The sequence below is a fragment of the Brienomyrus brachyistius genome, chromosome 12, assembly GCF_023856365.1.
Source record: "Brienomyrus brachyistius isolate T26 chromosome 12, BBRACH_0.4, whole genome shotgun sequence".
Taxonomy (NCBI): domain Eukaryota; kingdom Metazoa; phylum Chordata; class Actinopteri; order Osteoglossiformes; family Mormyridae; genus Brienomyrus; species Brienomyrus brachyistius.
Genome location: NC_064544.1, coordinates 4,765,527 through 4,785,237, shown reverse-complemented (window position 1 = coordinate 4,785,237; position 19,711 = coordinate 4,765,527). Strand labels below are relative to the sequence as shown.

At 44.1% G+C, this 19,711-nt stretch overlaps 1 protein-coding gene across 4 annotated transcripts in view; it reads right to left on the bottom strand.

The window, feature by feature from the left end:
- The window catches only part of LOC125704459 (follistatin-related protein 5-like), an 88,868-nt gene extending 70,521 nt beyond the window's left edge, over positions 1-18,347 (bottom strand). For 3 of the 4 annotated variants that reach the window (XM_048970017.1, XM_048970019.1, XM_048970020.1), the window contains exons 1-3: positions 18,023-18,347; positions 8,710-8,848; positions 5,127-5,160 (exon numbers count right to left, since the gene is read on the bottom strand). In XM_048970017.1, coding sequence (XP_048825974.1) covers positions 5,127-5,160; positions 8,710-8,848; positions 18,023-18,045 — 196 coding nt within the window. In that variant the 5' untranslated portion in view covers positions 18,046-18,347. The remainder of the gene's footprint in view (positions 1-5,126; positions 5,161-8,709; positions 8,849-18,022) is intronic. The other variant, XM_048970018.1, reaches the window with a different exon arrangement.
- Positions 18,348-19,711: the final 1,364 nt, after the last annotated feature.

The window sequence follows — 19,711 nt, the reverse complement described above, 5'->3', positions numbered from 1 at the left end:
GCTTTTATTGTTGCTGAGATGTTTTTACACCTCATGACCCCCACCTCCTTCCCCCCACCATGGAAACAGTGTAAGTGGCTTTGTGCCGTTAGTAAACATCAAACCATTTCAGATGGTCGGCTGCCAGCCCACCTTGTGTAAACAGCAGCATGTATGTAGCTACCTGCAAAGTCTCTTTTAAAGTAGTTAATATGGTAAAAAAAATAGAAAAGGTAGTTAACGCTTTAATAAGCTAACTCTTTTAAAAAGTCCACGCCCCTTCGGAAAAAAATATCAATTAAAACACTTTACTCTGCCACCAAAGATGTTTATGTGTTAAGAGCAGTTTTTGTCACTCAGGCCACAGTGAAAGTGCACACTGCATCTTCACTGCGGGTCTCACGCCCATCGACCATAGGAGGCGCTGTCCCGCACATGAGGGCACATACAAGTTGGCTTCCGTTCTCTGGAAGGAGACTGCAGGGGCACTTCCTGTGCATTTGTGGAGATCTGAGCTGATAAGGGTACAGCACAATCGCGTGGGGAAGCGAAATTGTGAGATTCCGTGCTAAAGGTCCCATTAACTTAATTTCAATTTCAATTCATTTTTATATAGGGCCCTTCACGGTAAGAGTCCTCCCAAGGTGCTTTACACAGACGTGTTGTGATACATTACATCATTAGAGAGAGTAATGTAGAAAGGGAAAAAGGAAGGAAAAGAAATTAAATAAAGAAAGCTGGATGAATGGAGGAGAGGAAGCAAAAATTGTCCTAAGGTCAACTGGCTGGACCCCTGAGTGGACTATAAGCTGTAATTGAGGATCAAGTCAAAGTCCATCAGTGAGTCCTGCTTCCTCTCTTCTCAGTGAAAACACACAATCCAGCTGTGGACCACACAGAGTAGGCAGGGGCAGGTTTTAAAATGTGATTATTATTTTATGGTCGCATGTAACATTAACGTTAGTTAGCGAGCAGAATCAGAAAATAGTAGCTGATTAGCAGAAGATGCCGTTTCTGCTTCTCCTAAACAAGAACAAGTACATTTAGTGTAGCGATGGTATGTGGCCAACAGGGGGCCCCATGTAAATGTGTGGTTTGAGTGGTGGTGAAGACCACGGCTGACTAGAGGATGCAAACAATTCAGATATGGACGGTAGATGTGGCTTCTCACTGCCCCAGTGCCAGTCCTGTCAATGCAAAACTTCTTTTCAACGTTGTTTCATTTTCAACGATTCTCAAAGAGCCTTGAGAAGGATCCAGCACAACAACCGTAAAAGCAAGTGAGCCCGCAAACTCACGTTCGTCTGAGAGACGCTCCACAGACCATCAGAGTTATACATAAAAGACGCATCAGTCCTGGGCCAAGGTTGAGCGTTGTACAACCAGCGGACAGCGTGGAACATGGCTACTGATGGTAAAATTCATCTTGTTGTTTGCCGAAGCCTGTAATGTTTTGTATCAGCCTCTGTCAGTGCTTATTTATCACGAGGGTTTCAGAATGAATTGCTTTTCTTTTTAATTTAAAGGCCGTTTCCTTTCTTATTTGGATCAATGAACTTAATGAAATCTTCATTGCCCGGGCGGTCCGTAGTAATCTCCATGAACGCCAATCTTGCAAAGGCCAGTTTATTTTATAAACCGAATTACTTACGTCAGTGCCCTTTAAGAGGACATCAAGAGCTGGGCGTATGGTTTGACACGCATCCAAAGCTGTACATTATGAATATTAGTGTTCATCTGGAATGAACATTAAAAACGATGGGAATGAACGGGCGAACACATCGACACGCAAGTAAAGACTGAGAAGGAAAAAGTCTCAGTCACCAACAAACTACTGGGATTGTGCTGCTGTAAAGTTGGGGGCCTTTACTGTACCGCGGGACTGGATATGTTATGAGGGAAATCTCTTCACACTGCATAATGTCTCACTTAGTTATCACGACGCAGGTAAAAATGACTGCTTCTCAAAAACCTGTTTACACTTTGAATACATCGCACTCACTCTTCGACGCACAATAATACGCACGACGCATGATAATACATCTGAGGGCGGAACCTCATTATCCCAGAACTCTTCACATTTTGCTTGGAGATCCTCTCATAGCGTTTTTCAGCAGGATCAAAGGGTTTATGTGGAGAAACTACCATCCATGTTTTTTATATGATGTAAGGAAGGATAGATGAGCCCATTTCACCAGTTATTTTCACCTTCTCTTCCTTGACACTGGTAGTTGCTGGTTTCCTCAATCTCTCGGTCTCTCTGGACCCCGGCTTTCATTCCAGCTGAACTCTTAATTAATTATCTTCAGCTAAGAATGTGGTCCACTGACTCCGATAACTGAAAAGGCATTAAAAATGAATTTGTTTGCCGTTTAGAATGTTCAGTTCTGGTCCAGTCGCTCTTGAATTCAATCTAACGGCTTGATTGAGCTGAACCACATTCAGGTCTCATTTATTCTGCTTTGGTTGTTTCATAACAGATCAAAAACGCAGCATGGACCTGTTTTATTGCATAATGATGAATGTTTCAACATTTTACTTTTTTTTCTCGACTGATCAGTTTATAAGGCTGGTTATTTCATTTTATGGGTAACAATTTAAAAATGTATCTTACAGGTAGACCCTCCAATAAAATCTGATTAGTTTAATTTGAAGCATGCAGCTTATTCAGCTCAAGACTAATTACTTAAGGCTTCATCAGCCTTCAGGATTATGGTCATACGCAGAGGAAAATGAAACCGGAATGAATCTCCTAGACAACTATGAGATGTGTGCTAACCCAAAATGAGAGCATGGCTGCTTCTCAAAAATACTCACGAAATCAGTCTCGCTTTCAGATTCAAAAGACATCTCATCAAGCTTTAGAATAGTTCTTAGATTGTCTCAACTTCTGCGTCTCATTTTGATCTACGGTGGAGAAAGTGCAGAGCGCTGGTTATGAACTCAGACTATTCTCATCCGAGCACAGTTCAAATACCTGTATGAAGGTGGCACCCATGTGATCGGAAAAAAATAAAATGACTTCTGTTTGTGTTAGTTTGTGCTGGTTTGGGCTGGTTTGTGCTGGTTTGTGCTGCAAAATAAACATTTGTGCTTTGCTGCTGATTTCAATTACTGATTCAGCCTCTTCGAGTACATGTTCAAAATTCAACACCATATTTAGCCGCAGTTGCTGAGGTGCCCCTAGCTTCATGCTACGTCATAGATAAAGCCCATGATTAGCCTCCCACCTCCAGAGACCAGGGATCGAGCCTTTTCCCTGACGTTATGTTTGTGAGTCTTTTGGCTCCAGCATGGCTCATTAAAGAGCCTGGGTAAAGTTTGGCAAGATTTCTTGTTTGTCTCAATTGTGACTCCTGTCCTCTGGCTGCCCCTGTCTTCATTCCTCCGGAGAAATATATCAGACAAAATGAGGCTAAAATGAGAATCACAATTTTGCCTTCCCAAGCGATAGAGGAGCAAAGCTATGAGCAGTAAAATTTTCATCTGGGTATTGACTGAATCATTTGAAATTGGTCCTTAAAAGCACATTTTTAAATTCAAATCTTTGTATTTAGGAAGATAACTAATAATGTTACCTTCCTAAGTAAACTTTTAGGCTTACCTATATGAAAATAACACTGGAACTTAATCAAGAAGTGACAAACTGGTAGCCAGGCTCGAATTTGGCCGGGTGTAAGCACTCTCCGAAATTCATACCACCGGGGAACAAACAGAAGATAAGCAGCAATGCCTCGGTGTCCCATGACTGCTGCACATCGGCTTCTCGGTTTGGCCGAGGGCTCCTCACTCCCAGCTCATTTCTAACCAGTCTGAAATCGGGCATGAGAGACCCCTAAGGCATGAGAGACCCCGAAGGCATGAGAGACCCCGAAGGCATGAGAGACCTCTAAGAGACTGCACCGCTGCCAGAAGAGCTGTAATTCTTCAGAGGAGAGTCGCCTGACTCAGAGGCACATCTGTAATTACAGCTGCTCGGGGTCACCAGCCCCGTAGTCGCCGACCGAGACACATGGCTATGCGAGATCAGACAGACCAGGCTCACTGCTCCCCCCTAAAACATCAAACTGGGATGCACATCAAATGGTATTGCCATTAAAAAATTTAACTTCTAACTTAATTGTGAACTAATTAATTGCATAAAAATTCACCCCTATGCACCAAAATAACTGTCTTCAGAAGTTACAGGATTAATTAAATTGCGTTTACCCATCTTTCAAGTGTCCCCCAGTCAGTAAAGTGTATTCATAAACAAAAGGCTTTAAAAAAAATCAAAGACCAATGACAGTTAAAGGGATTTTGAAATAATGAGGGGGCCAAGAGCCCCACGACAGCAACAGAGAAAAACAGCCTTCTTTGGCTGAGAAACAACGATATCCCAGGTACCACATCAATCTGGGCTTTGCTGAAGGGTGGCTTGAAGAAAATCCATCTTTTAAAAAAAAATCTCACGGTACTGTTCTCCACGAGGCATGTGAGAAGATGTTATGGCCTAATGGCATTATAGAAAAGCAGTGTGAAGTTTGGGGGATGCCTCTCCGCTTTGGGGGAAGTGGGTGAGAAAGGGAAATAAATCAAGGTGCCTGGGAAGCAAGGTGCAAAGCTGCCTGCAGTCTGCGGGAGGCCAGTGAGAAGATTCATCTTCCAGATGGACGGTGACCTGAAGCGCTCAGCGAGACCCACTGCGGAGTGGCTTAAACAAAAGCCCCGCCGTCCAGGAGCAGATAGCGAGGACGCCTGGACGTGAATCTCAATGATAGCGGCGCCCTGCTGTGCGCCACGCGTCCACTTCGGGTCGCACGGAGCGAGAGCAACTTCACAACGAAGGACAGATATACTGAAATCTGCATTCGCCTCCACGCGCCTCTCTGGCGCTGATTCAATCACTTAATTTCAGTTCGGTATTTGTAATTGATTTTAAAGAGCTTATTTCTTTCACTTTCATATTACAGAGAACATTTTGTTGATCAGGATAAAACAAATTCCCAATAAATTCCCTTTTGTGTGTTTGCGGGGCTATATAGTGTCCCAAGGGGTCTACATTTTTTATATGCACTGTAAAAAGAAATAAATGTGCGGCTGAGCAGCTCATCAATAAAGGCTGTGAAAGTGCAGGACAAAAACGCAAGTAAATCACGAATACATACCTTTAACGGGCAGAAGTTCTGGGCTTTCGTCCTGCTGAGGCAAAAAGAGAAATGTGTGACAATAAAATATGGGTTTATAATCCCGATTCCCCGCGTCTCGCAGGAAAACTGATGAGAGTCGTGCGCCGATTTGGACTCGGACTTTCATTTCTGTTTGGCTCTCAGGCAGGCAGAGAGGGACAGTCATATTTGAACTTAGACACAGTATTCTGCGAGGGACGCTGCACCCGACATTTAACAAATGCTCCGAGTCGCAGGGTGACAGCTTGTGCCGCTTTGATGAAGTGGGCAGCGCTAACGGAGCTAAATGACTGGGGCCGGCAAAGCAAAACGACCCAGAGCTTGGGCTCAAATGAAAGCGAAAGCGGGACACGCTTAACACGGCGCTCCCTGGCAAGGGCTCCAGCTCCATCGGCCCCGGCCAGACGCTCTGATGGTCGCCTTTTGTCTTTATTGCATCTTGTCACCGGATCCCAGTGGATTTTTATTATTATTTTTTTACCAGGATTGCCTCATTCTACATTTCACGATGCATACCGTCCTCGTCCGTATCTGTGGCTCCAGAAGAGCCGGACTTAGGGCATCGGAGACCCGGAGGCGCCCCTGCTCTTACGGCACTATCCCTCCGGGCTCGGAGCATTGTTTGCTCCGTAAAGCCATTAATCAGACATGGTGCTTTAAATTTAACTTGTCATAGAAAATAATGTTTTAATGCTGAGCGCTGATTTATCCCCCGAATCAAAATGACGGATGACCGATTTTTGTCAACAACTTATCACATCCAAGTAAAATTAAACTTTAATAGGTCAGCACAGTCATTCTGTCATCCAAATGTTAAATGACAGACCGCATGCACAGGTAGTAATTTGGCTAAATGGCTTAACAGACGGGGCATATTTATTTCTTCCAAACAAGCAGGCTAGATGTGATGTATTGCAGTGTGATGCAGTTTTCACGGTTTAACAGAAAACTTTAATAGACAACTTTAGATATTATTAAAGTCCCTCTTTTTCAGTTGAAAGCCTTTAAAAACGAGTTTTTATGATTGTCACAGTCCAGCAATTTTAATCTCATGACTCGCGCTATTTCCCAGGGCTGAGATAAACAGTAATTCTCCGCCTTATTGAAAAATGTTTCTGGTGCCATTATCTGCTGTACAGAGGTTGGTCAGGGGGCTTCTGCATGAAACTTGTCTGGACTTTTGAGCACACAATAGGCCTTATTCCCTGATAATATAATAGTAAAAACAAATCTTTATTTACCATTTGCACAAGTACAGGACATCGGAATGCGTCTCTTTGCCTGTCCCATCTTGCTCTGTATTGCTTGGGGAGTCATAGCGTAGGGTCAGCATATGTCCGGCGCCCCTGGAGTAATTTCACTATGTCTCAGACAGGGGGCGCTGGCGGTGAAGCTGGCCTAGGGCGCCATCTTCTGAGGGGGTGCTGACGTAGCAAATCAGTTCCTAATTGATTCAGACAGGGGGCGCTGGCGGTGAAGTTTGCCTAAGACTCCAAATGGGCTTTGACAATGTGAACAAGGTGCGTGTGTCATATGATAATCCATCGATTAACCGCAGCATTTCAGAGTGGCGTAGAAATTTATTAGAACACAATTACTATCTCCTTAATGCCATTGGGGGACAGTAGGATGCATTAACCTATCCGCCCAGTTCTCATCTACAATTTGCTCCTAAATTTGTCATGTAAAAAATGGTCACAGCCACAAACATCATTAAAAATAAAGAAGTGCCGTCTTGGAGTCGCTGCTAAACGGAATAAGTTATAGGACCGCTGGTCTGGGGAATTAAGGCATACATAAATAATTAGGCAGTTAACAACATGCTGAGCACTGAAAAGCCCGCGGCATAGGTGCAGAGTCAAGCTCTTTCCGAGCGAGTTTATTCATCGATTTCTCGAGCTTTTTGGTAAAACTGACGCTCCCAATTACGCGATACACACTCAGGGCGACGTTCGAACCGGGGTCCGCGGTCGGGAATGACCCCCCCGCTGCGGAGGTAACTCCACAAACACCTCCCACGGGTCCCACTCTTTCGTTTGAAAGGATGAAGCTTCGGGCTGCATTAGAGAGGTTCCCTGGATTAGTTCCTACTCTGCAGCCCTCTAGCCACATTACTTGCCTTCTTCCTCAGGATTTATTCTGGTCAGAAGTTGGTTAAACTTTTATCCATTTATAGCGTGAAACAGTTTTGAAGAGTTTTTCGCTTCCACCGTGAGAACAAGCAAACTCCACAGATAGAGCGGAGACGCGATTCAAACACTGAACCCTGCAGATATGAGGACACAGTACTACCTAATACCGTCATTTTTTTATATTAATTGTGAGTTTATTTTTCTCTTTTTACATTTACCAACATTTGACCTTGCAGGCTAAATCACAGTTAAATCAAGGTTTCAAGTATTAATACTAAATTCTAAATACAAATACTAATTTCTCATAACAGATAGCATGCAGTATACTGTAGTAGTACAGTACAGGTTGACTTACAGTCTAACATTTGATATTCTTTAGAAGAGGTTATTTTTAAGACTGCAGTAACAGCTGAGGGAAACTTTTGATCGAGCATACTATTAAGAATCTTCGGTCTCTAAGGAGTGTTCATCACTACAAACTCCCAATACAAATGTGAAGATAATAACCAAAAAAGGTTGACGGTAGCTGCCGTGGTAATTGCTGTAGCGGTATCGTTCTCTGCGAGCGTCCTGACAGCAATGCCAGCAGTGCCGAGCTCAGCAGAGACTCTTGTCTCCACCATCTGTTACCGAGTTTTACTTTCTGTGCTGCTTAGTTAATCGCATAGTTTTGCAGATCTGGACCACTGACTGAAATGTAAATTAATTTCTGAATTCCTGAATGTTCCGTAGATGCTTCCTATATTCAAGTTAAGCTTCAACCGCAAAAAGCAATTATTTTTTTAACCTGTCATTTGGCCTCGGGTTAAATTTAAACATGATTATAACTACACCAACTGTCCAGGATAACTGGTTTATGATGACGATGATTATTCTTGCCTCGCACCTCTAGGCTGTGGGTTCGGTCCCCGCTCTGAGTCTCTGAGTGGAGTTTAGGTCAGTTGCTGTATGGAAATACTTTCTAATTATGAGTGTTTGCTAGTGCATATGTTTGTATCTGTATGTTTATCAATGTCTGTGTCTATGTGAGTATATGTCTTTGTAAATTTGCCCTGTGAAGTACTGGCTTCTGTGCATCGTGGTGTCCGCACTCCCTGCTGCCCTGTGCTTCCTGGGAGAGGCATCAACCTGTCACCCAGCACCAGATGAGCTGGTCCCCGGAAAAATGAACAGCAATATTTTTGGATGAATGTAATATAATGGATATTTGATTTATGAACTATTTCAAATTCCCCTTTGTAGTGATTGTCACGTAATACTCCATTAGGAAATCACATGCAAACCCTAACGCCAAACCGTCAGCCCCCCCCCCAGACAAAAGCCCAGCTCCTTTAATTGGTTAAGGTACTCCGCAGCAATTAATTGTGTCACCGGCTGCACTCATGCAAGCCATTCCCGGGAAGATAATGAAACAGGACTGAAATCGATACCTTGTGTCGGAACCTCACCAACGGCTGACGGCTTTTTGGCTCATGTCCAGCGGCGCTCGGCGTCCCGTGAGCCGCCAGAAAAAAAAACCCAACCAAGAGAACGGGGGCACGGCATCTGTGCGTCCTCATTGGGGGGTTTCTGCGAAAACGAGAACAGAAAATAATCACCACATGGTCCCTTAGCTACAATTTGCTCGGTACAGATTTTCAGGGGATAATGCATCAACCTGGCTGTAATTAAAGCAGACAATGAACGTGGCAGATCTGGCCCGACTTTAAGGCAACATTATCAATAAGTGTCTCCTGTGTACAACGGGCATTAATCTGCTCCGAGTTCGTTACAATGTCTCGGGAAAATAATTAGCGGGAGACAAAGAAGTATTGTTTTAAGATAATTGCCAAAGCGATTTAGCGTTAATTACTCATAAGCAGCTGTACTTCTGCAGCCAGAATGGAAACTGAAAAGTCTGGGTGGGTACATGAAGTCAGTGCTGCTATAGTCACGGGCAAGCGGAACACCAGACTGCGGCCAAGTCACGGGAAAGTCACACCTGATACTGACACTTTTATTCATAAATGAGCCCAAATTTCTTGAAATAGTTCTTTTTTTTCCTCTAAAGCAAAAGACTGTGAACAAATTCTGAAGAAATCCCGCTGACACTGACGCACTGGACCTGAGCACTGGACCTGAGCTCAGAACCGGCAGACCCTGTAGTCTAAAAGCAAAGCAACAGGCAGTGTAAGTGGAATGCTTTTATTAAGGCTGCGTCATTCCCCTTGTTCGCTATAATGTTAGCATACCTGGGGACTGGGGGCTGTGCAGCCAGTCGGCCTTGGAGCCCTGCTGGATTTTTTTTCTCCTTACTTGGGAGTTGTTGGTTTCCCTCCTCGTTGTCTTTTACCAGTCTTTCTTTAACTCTTCCGTTTCTCCCTGTTTCATGCACCATCTTGTATAAACGATGTTTGCCACATACTTTTATCAAGTGCCTTGGGGGGGCTGTGTTGTGAAAGACGGGAATCGATTGAATTGAAAATTGAAAGAGTGCATGCAGAGTTATTTTGGACAAAAGATCCTGGTAAGAAAGGCATTAATAAAGAGACTGGGAGAACTGGTGCTCAGGAAGAGGCCTGAGCTGGGAGGACCAGTACCACAAATCAGCTGCAGTGGACCGACACTCGTCGGCATCTCTGCACACAGCCGGATACGGGGGCTTCGCGTCGCTTACGGCTTCGTGGAGGTTCCCCTTCCCTGCTGCTTATAGGTTAGGAACAAGTCTGCGTGCATCTCTCTCTCTCGCTCTCTCGCTCTCTCTCTCTCTCTCGCTCTCTCTCTCGCTCTCTCTCTCTGAGTGGGAAACATAAATGTTCATTACATCGGCTAAAAAGTTCTGCTACGGGACATGGGGCAAATTCACGGCAAGGCGCCTGCTGTTTTGTATTGAGCGTTTACAGTTTTCTCATGAATTCGGTTCTGCTGTTGCAGTTTAATAAAAAAGGAAAGAATATGAACAGGCATTACATGATAATTAATATGCAGAAACATGAAAGCAATATGAATTTTAATTCAATAATCCATCTGCCCATCTTCCAACCACCAACTACTAATCCAGTACAGTGCTATTGGGGGGGGGTCCATTCTATCACAGGGCACCGGCAGTGATGGGCCGCCATCCCGTCCAGGGTGTACCCCGGCCCCGTGCCCCGTGATGGACCGGCATCCCGTCCAGGATGTACCCCAGCCCCGTGCCCCGTGGTGGACCGGCATCCCGTCCAGGGTGTACCCCAACCCCGTGCCCTGTGCTGCCTATAGGCCACCCTGTGTGACCCTGCACCCTACTAGCAATAAGAAGACAGTAGCTCTTTAAATATGTAGCACGGTCATATAGTTCCTTGTTTATGACCCAGCTGTGTCACAGTATTTTCTTCATTTTTCTCAATATCATTTGAAGTTAGGGGTCGTAGGTAATATATGGCTTAAATATGAAAAAGATCTGGGGGGTGTTGAAGCGACACATAATTCAGAGCCCCTGCAATTCACTCAGCTGACGTGTGAGTGACTGATTGCTGTGGCAGCTTGGAGGGGGGTCCGGCCTCCAGGGAGAAGCATCACAAATACAGCCGCCAGCCATTAATCCATGACGGAACGTGTACCTCAGCCTCGGTGCCGGCTTTCAAACGAAGAGCCCCCCGTCTCGCAGGAACCGCTCAGTGCGAGCTGGCGATGCATCAGGGACCACAGTCCTGTGACAGCTGCAGAGTCACTCGGATTCCTGGGGATTTGTGGTCACTGAAGACCTGCTGAGTCTCTTCCCAAATCTGGGATTATATGCATCTGCTGAGCCGGTTCAGATACTTCCTTCATTTATTTTCACACATGCATTGTTTTACCCCGGGGGGGGGGGGGGGGGGGGGGGGGCGTGGTCTTTATCCACCTTGAGAGGCTGGGACCACATAACCATGCCGATTCAGACTGTTCGCTGCCACTTGTCTATTGCTCTGTTCCACATATATAAATTGATGTGTTCTGTGTTGTTTCGGCCAAAAAAAGTCACACAGCAGTTGAATCCAGTCCCTAGAACCCTAATCTCCTTCTCTTCAATCTTCCTCACGCCAGACTGATGTGTCCCCAGTTTGTAAATACATCTTCCGTTTGACCATAAATCCAGCCTCTGTTCCCATCTTTCGTTTGACCTTGAAAAGGGAAAAGCTTGTAAAGTTGGGCACTAGTGCAGACAGTTCTCTCTCCCTCTCGCTTTCTCTCTCTCCCTCTCGCTTTCTCTCTCTCCCTCACACTCTATTTCTCTCTCCCACTCTCTCTCTCACTCTCTATCCCTCTCATTCTCTCCCACTCTCTGTCCCTCCCTGTTTAACCCTCTCTCTCTCTCTGAAATATAAACCATCATTACATTGGCTAAGAGGATAAGCTAATGATGGGAGACAGCCAGCCCTGCAGCGCATGAGCACATTCACAGCAAGATACCTGCTGTTTCTCTTCTGCATTCAGTTGTGGCTCCACTGTTGCATTTTATTACAGCTTTTCTGAATTGCTAAAACACATTTCCTAAAATCTCTTCTCCTTTTATCAAAACACTGAACACAAACGCCAGAAATCAAGCTACACCCACAAAACCTTTGACCCATCTTGCAAAATCAAGCAATCTTCTCAAAACTATATTTTCTTTGCTCAAAAGCAAACACTGCTTTCAGACCACGCATCAAGCCAGTCGGTACATAAAGATTACTGAGGAGTCATTACACACTACAGCAAAAAAATGCATGTTTGAATACTAAACTGATATGTAAAGTTTGCAGTATTCAGTACTCCAAAAAAGTTACTGTAAAGGACGAAGTAAAAAATCTATATGAGAGGCAACTGCAACTGTACAACTGCCGTCAAGGCAAAATATCCACACTGCTTCATCACCACGTCTCAGGGCTGGCTCAGGACAGAGAACTTTGTCTGCATCACAGGAAATGGTCTGCCTTGCTGGGCTATATGGGAAGAATCCTCAGTGTGACCCATTTGTCCCTTAACGTTGAAATGCAACTCACCTGTGGCACTTGTACTCTCATCCATGTCAGAAACACGTCTCATGTCAACAGCTTTGAGTCGTTGTGTTCGAAAGCTGACTACTGTCTGCTGGCTGCGCTTAACTTTTGCGACTTATGTTTTCTGTTTCGCATCGAAGTTCACCATGGTGCAAAATATGTTTCGATGAATGAGAATCTGTTTAGCAAAAAGGTGGGTCGGATCTGCAAATTGTGTCTAACTAGGTTAACACTGTCTAAAGATTCAATAACTGAGTTTCGGAGTATTGTTTCAAGAATGAGGTTTAGTGTTTTAGCAATTCAGAAAAACTGTAAAACGCACAAACATGATGCACATTCATGTTGTCAAGATTGATAGATTGTAAACCAACTCCCTGCAACTCTTTTGTCTTCCCAACGAAGCACATCTTCATAACAAAGGTTTGGGGCTCATCATATGTCAGCAGTAATGATTCTTTTTCTGCTAAGTTGACAGCTGCGATTTCATATGTTTGGTGATGCTCAGCATTGACCGTAGAGCCGGTCTTTGGCCCGGATAGATCACACCAGGCATGTGCTTGCTGAGTGATCATTTAGAGGTGAAGCAGTCCGTATGAAACATTTTCTTTTTACATTTTTATTTATTCATTAGATGCCTTTATCCAAAGTGACATTATGTTCTTGGAGAAAAATCCCCAAAGCAGTTGGAGGGTAAGAGCCTTGCTTACAGGCTTAAGTGCGAAATCACTCGACCTCTCCCGGGATGCGAACCTCTGACCTACCGATCGCAGACACGGTGCTCTAACCTGCTGAGCAGCACAGCGCCGGGATTATGGGACCCCGAAGGTGTCTGACGTCCCCTCTTCAGGATCTTAAAATGAACTGGGGACGGTCTAAACGTCGCTGTGACCATGTGACTAGCAGACTTTAAAGAAGAATATAGATCAGAAGAGTTCAGGTTTCCATGGTATTATCTGCATCCTTTTCTGCTATTTATTGCACAGCAATACAGGATATATGAAAATATATGGCAGCCCCTGCAGTTTGCAGTTCAGCTGCATAAATGGATGCACCAGTCACTTTGTATAGTAGTGTTTGCTCTAAGGTGGGTCATATAGAGGTTAAGTACATGGACTTATAACCTGAAGACTACAGCTCTGGGGTAGTGTGTGTACCTTCTCTATCTGGTTCTTGTAAGTAGTCCTTTGGCTAAAGTAAGTACTACTATGCATGATTTTCAATGTGCACCATTTATAAATTCAAAGCTTTCTTTGCACTTGCAGTTCTGAGCGAATTGTCAACAAGCAGATTTTTTTTCAGTGAAGAATCAGCGAAATTGCGTTAGTTTTCAGAGGATAGTATGTCTTTGGCTTTTTAGTTTGTTTGTTTGTTTTTGGACGCAAGTAAAACTCCAAGTCGATTCTCATTATTACACACTATGCTTCAGAATCCAACAGACGATACGCAATGAGTCCTTTAGGAAGCAGCACTAATTGGGGAAGTACTTGTTAAAAATCTTCACAGGGAAAACACCCAGCCGTGATTACGCCTGATATGTTATCATACAGCCCCACGGATGGGACAAGTAATCCCGCTCCAGAAGAACCAGCCGTAAAATGCGGGCGGAACTGCAGCAGAATTTCACAGCAGCGTCTCTTTCCCCCGGGGGATTTTGGGGAGCTCAGCCCCGCACGCGCAGTTAGGAGATGTGTCAGGGTCTGTCATTTTTAAGTCACGCTGCTCTAGGCTCTAGTCGAGGTGCCTGACTGCTGGCCATGTGCACGGGAAGTAGGGATTCGTGTGTGTGGGGTTTGGGAAAACTCATCTGCTCTTATCCTTCTAACTTGTTACACCGATCATAAAGATTTTACTGGGTCTCAGCTTATTTTCTGCAATGTGTGTTTGTCACATTGTTGTTACTGCTGTTTCAATGACGTACCCTCTGTGATAAGTAATAGCATGAATTAATGAGAAAAACCATTTTAGACTTGGAGTGTGTACCTGTGTGCACAGAGGAGCTACTCAGACCACAAATTTGCATGGGGGCCCCTGTTCGCCACCGGGGGCCTCAAAGTGACTTCTTCTGTGGGGCCCTAGAAACAACAACCCCCACCCCTCCGGTATCCTCAACCAAATCCTTTGAAAAGGAATCCTCTCTTGAAATTCCAGCATGTGTTTTATGTTCGCTATTTAGCCCCTACACTTTGTCATTGTGAGGGTATACTGCCCATTTACACCTGGATATACGGTAAGGCTGAAAAGCGGCTGCTGTCAGATGCTGGGTGGGCGGAGAATGGACGGGGGTATGAAGGACTAAGCAAGCGGGAAATAACCCACATGCCAGGTCCTCCGGCCACAGAGATATTACCGCCGAAAAAAATGAAACGCGTACGGCGACCAGCCCAGTCACCTGACCCGAACACAACATCGCATCTGCGGCTTGTTAAAAAGATGACAGATAGATATGACCAATTTCCCCGAGTGAGTAGCGGTACATGGCCCCGTCTCATTATTCCGGAAAATACTGCTGGAAATGTCAGAGAGGGCCGAGACAGACGCAGGCATTAGCAGATTAATAAGGAGATGCCCTTGTGTTTTCCTGACATTTAAATGTATCTTTCATACTGCCTGGCAGTTTACAAGCTGCTTTTAGTTTGGCTTATCTCACTGGCCTATAAATCGTCTCCACACCAAAGTTTCACTTCATAGTGATATAATTCACTTCAGCGTTTAATTCCCCATGCTCGCCCGTGAAGTGTAATAGAGAGATGTCCAAATGGCCGTCCCACATGCCTTTTCGCGTCGGTCAATGAGCACTTAGGGCAAGACAGACATTGCGGAGCGGGACCATTATTATGTCTCCTAAGTATTCACTGATATTTTAATATTGCATCAGCTTTGAGAGAACTTCTAGTATCATTCCTGACGATAAAAGGACAACACAATTAAAAATAAATACAGAGCTTAGAACTCCTCACTGAAAATAAAAGAGAGAATGTTTTATTCTTCTGTGCAGTTAATGATTCAGCAGATTTTCAGCAGTTAATTATGATCGTCCCTGGGGGTTGGGACCCGTTCGCCAGTCTGCCGCTGACAGATGATGTTCGGCAGGTATCTGTAAATGCCTCACAATGGATTATGGGAAATTTCTTTGTATTCACTCCTCCCGTTGCCGCCCTGCCTGTCTCATTTCCATCAAAATAAAGTTTTTATAATCTGTGTAATTACTGCTTTCAACTCACAAAAAAAATCTTTAATTATTACTTTAATCTCATATTAAAAATCTCAGAATTACTAAACCTATCATCACGACTGAGTTTAGGAGACTGCAGCAAAACAGCATTGCTGAGAATATTTAATGGGTTTTTTTTTTCTCAGTCTCACCACTTGGAGTTAGCTTGGGAAGGTAAAACCCTAAATTCACATTTAGCAGAGAAGCAATCTTGGATTTATAATCTATAGGGGTAAACATCTCCCCTCACCTTTGACCTCTTTCTTCTGAAGCCTGTTAGATTTCAGTGTCTGTCTGCCTTCTTCCTCTAACCGAGGCCAGAAACAGTGAAGCACCTCCAGGCAAAAACAGCACCTCCATCTTTGCCTCCTGAAGGTAGCGGGCTAGCATTACAGTCTGGCTGTTTTAGGGCCATACCAGCTGGCGCTCATTGTTACCGATTGTGCTTTGCTGCGAGTGTGTGCGCGCGTTTGCGTGTCTGCGTTTGCGTGTATGCATTAGCTTGTCTGCGTTTGCGTGGCTGCTTCTGACGAATAATAGGCGAGCGCAGACTCGCCTGGCGAGTGCACGTATGACGTTTGCTTGGTGTTGGACGCGACTCGCTTCATAGTCTGAACATTTACAGGCGCTGTCCATTAAAATTCACCGCCCGGCTGAGCCATCAGACATTATTAATGTCAACGCTTCAGTCCTCCAACCAGCAGGAGGAGCAATCAGTGCTTATGGTTTCCACTCCATTCTAAGGGTCCCGCCTGCCTCTTTGCCCCGAGGTTTTTGTGCCCAAATGTTGCTGAACTTATGTTCATTCATATTAATATTAAGCATAAAAACTCCTAAGATTACAGGCCCCAGAGGTCCAGCCCTAGAAATAAAACGCAACATCATGGAGGTGCGCAGACGTGTATTTTTTAAGTACATCATTACTGTTCATTAGCAGGTATGTTATTGCCTATCGCGCTAAACATATAGTGGGTTATCCAAACTTTGGAGTTCTATCTCTTGGATTATAAATGTGGATTGGACGTGGGGAAGGAGGTTGGGGGCTATCAACAATTTTTTAGACGAAGAGTTTGTTTTTTAAAATATTTTCATGTCTATTCTGTTATATTTTATTACGTTTCCTTCCTTTGTCACGAAGAGAGATGGACGCAGTTCCATGTCATGTGACACCATGTATGTATAGACATCATAATGAAATCATAAACAAAAAGGTTACAGACTACCACGAATATTGCGTATTTAACATTTTTTTTAATGCTGAGTGTAATTTGCATTCTGGTGTGCGCAGGGGGCTGCGGAGTGCGGGGGTCTCAGGATGGTCGTGTGTGTGACGTCACACGGGAAAGGCTTTGATTATGCAGCCAGCAAATGACTGTCATTCATCAAACGGAAGAAATGGGGGTCAATGCCGCGTTTCTCAGAAAAGAAAACATGCACTTGTTGACTATAATGTTAAATACAAAACTAAATAACTAACAATGCCAGTATTCTGATCATTTATCAAGAGCAGAATACGGAATTTAATGACTCATATCTGAGGTATGTAACTAAAAACAGACAAAAAAACTGTACTGGAATTAATTATGTTAATGATTTGTGCCATTTATAGAAATCCGTCAAAAACCCTAGTCCACAGGACCGTAACTTTTTGGGCTATCGAGTCACAAAACACAATCAAGCGAAATATTTCTTAAAACATTGTGTTTGACCTGTAGCTTAGCACTTTAGACTAAACAACCCGATGAAAACCAGGCAGAGTTTGCGGTTTGTTAAAACGTTACTACTGTTCAGTAAGATACCACGTTTATGGTGTCAAGGTTCAGGAAACCAGTCAGCAGCAACCTTAATGACAGGAGTTACATACAAAGAACGGCACATCCAGCCATCGCACCCTGTTCGGGGTCAGATTTCAGCACAACCAGGGCAGCACAGGACACATGCAATCCCACACTCCGGGCAATTTAGACACCAATCAGCTTAACTGCGTTTCTTTGGACTTCGGGAGGAAACTCACCGGAGAGCATGCAAACTCCACACAGACTCACACACAGAGCAGAGGCGGGATTCGACCTCCGAACCCGCAGGTTTCTGCGCATTGTGCCGTCCAGAGCCGAACAGCGTGATTACAAAATAAAGCAGCCTAATGTAAGCCCGCCAGTGTCAGACAAGGATTACTGCGGTCACAGAAGCAGTCTACTGTCATACTGCCAAGTCTCCTGCATTTACCTGCTGCATATTCCGCTATTTTCTTTCATATGCTTCCACATTATATGTGTGTATATAAAACAAGACAGTAAACTTTACTGAATCGTGCTTTAAAAATCCACCGCTTGCACCTTCACATTGGCAGAGTATCTTACATCGTACTGGACAGCGCTGAAAAGCTTTACACCTGAACGGCAGCGCTGTTTGGACGGGATCTGCCCAAGACATTTTCATGCACTTCGGCTGCACAGTCCGAGCCACAAAACGCGATTTGAAGCACAGGCTACTACATGCTCCTGTTTACTGTGATTTTACTTAATCCTCATATCTTCATTGCGTTTTATTTACCTGTTTTTCCGGTCCCAGGTCATCCAGGATAGTACCTCCAAACGAGATTAATAGAAGAATAGTTAAAAACAAAAGAAAAATGTATATTCGGGCTGTTAATTCCGGAATGATTAATTTGATCCCCCTGTTAAAGACGTCTGCAAAACAAAACAGAGTTGATCCGCCACTTTGTGTTTAGCCTGAGCACTCCCGTTAATCCCGACTTCAGCACCAGCGAGGCGGCGGACAGCTCCGAGGCAGCAGCCGGTCTCCAGCGCCGCTTCTCCGGCTCCGGCTTCTGGGGAGCAAACTTCACCCGCTGGCTGCTTCCCCGGCGAGTTTGCGTGCGGTGGCAACATCGGCCAATGAAAGGGCGAGAGAGAGGAGGAGGCGTGGCCTCGGTAGCGCGTTCGGGGTGCGAGGGCGGTCCTACCTTACACCTACTATAAATAATAATAATAATAATAATAATAATAATAATAAAGAACAAAATTTAAAAGGCTGTAAAGTACCTTCACGTATTTAATAGCTTGGCTGTCCATGGATACCATTCCCATGCAATGATGAATATAAAACTCGTGTCACCGTGAGTTATTTGTGAGTTTTCAGATAAGTGGGACAGTTTCAAGTAATTTTTATGTCGAGATGAATCAGTAAGAAATAGAAAAGAATACATCCTTCCTTGGTCGCACGTGACTAAATATATCTTGTGCGACATAACCGACTCGCCGTACAATTTTCTGTCATTGCGCAGCGGTCAGAAAGACAGAACATATTGTACGGCATGCGGACAGATAACGTCTGATGTAACAGACGGAAAGATGTCTTTTGTCACTTTTCTGCATCCCGCCATTAAAATCACTGGGTAGATTATGAAACGGTTTTCCTTTGATGTATTTAACACAACTCCAGAGAAATTTTGATCTATTAAATTACTCTGCCCAAGGCGAGATTTCTTGTCAACATGAACCAAAATCTGTTATACTCCAACTACTTCTAATTGGAATAACGACATGGTCTATGGAATATAAATAAATGTATTTTTGTTAATTATTTACCCCATGCCTGTTGTGTACACTAGCATCGGAAATATTTGAAGCGCACAGCGAACTGATCAGGATAATCTATCAAATCACTCATTTACATACTGCATATGTAACGATCGAGTAACAAAATGATGTTTTCCATACAAGCAAACGAGTAAATGCTCGCTCTTACCAAGAGTGGATGTTTCCAAGGTTGCTTACACGATGAACGTGAATGATTTTTAAATTCCTTTGACTTTATTTCCAATTGTGTTGCGCTACATACCTGACAGTTAGTGACAAGGTCAAGTTTACCGTAGTTTGCTGAATAATAAACCTAAAAGTGTGATTCAGTTTTATGCACAAAGCTCACACAATATCTAGGGCCACGCATAAACGAGGACAGATGGTCCATCTATCCAAGCGATCATTACTCTAACGACGACGTATTAAGTTTGAAGCACGGGATCAAGATTTATTTATTTTTTTTGTATGTACATTTCTTGCAGTGTGTTTGTTTTTATGCACGAAGGTTTTTCTGCCAGCTTTCTCGAATGCGATTAATCTCTGAGTACAGTTTCTGTGCTCTTTATATTCGGACGCCTAGTCATATCGCGTGATGTGAAAGCATGACCTCATCTTCGGGGAGGCCCGACAGAGCGATTAGCCTGGACCGGGGCATCGA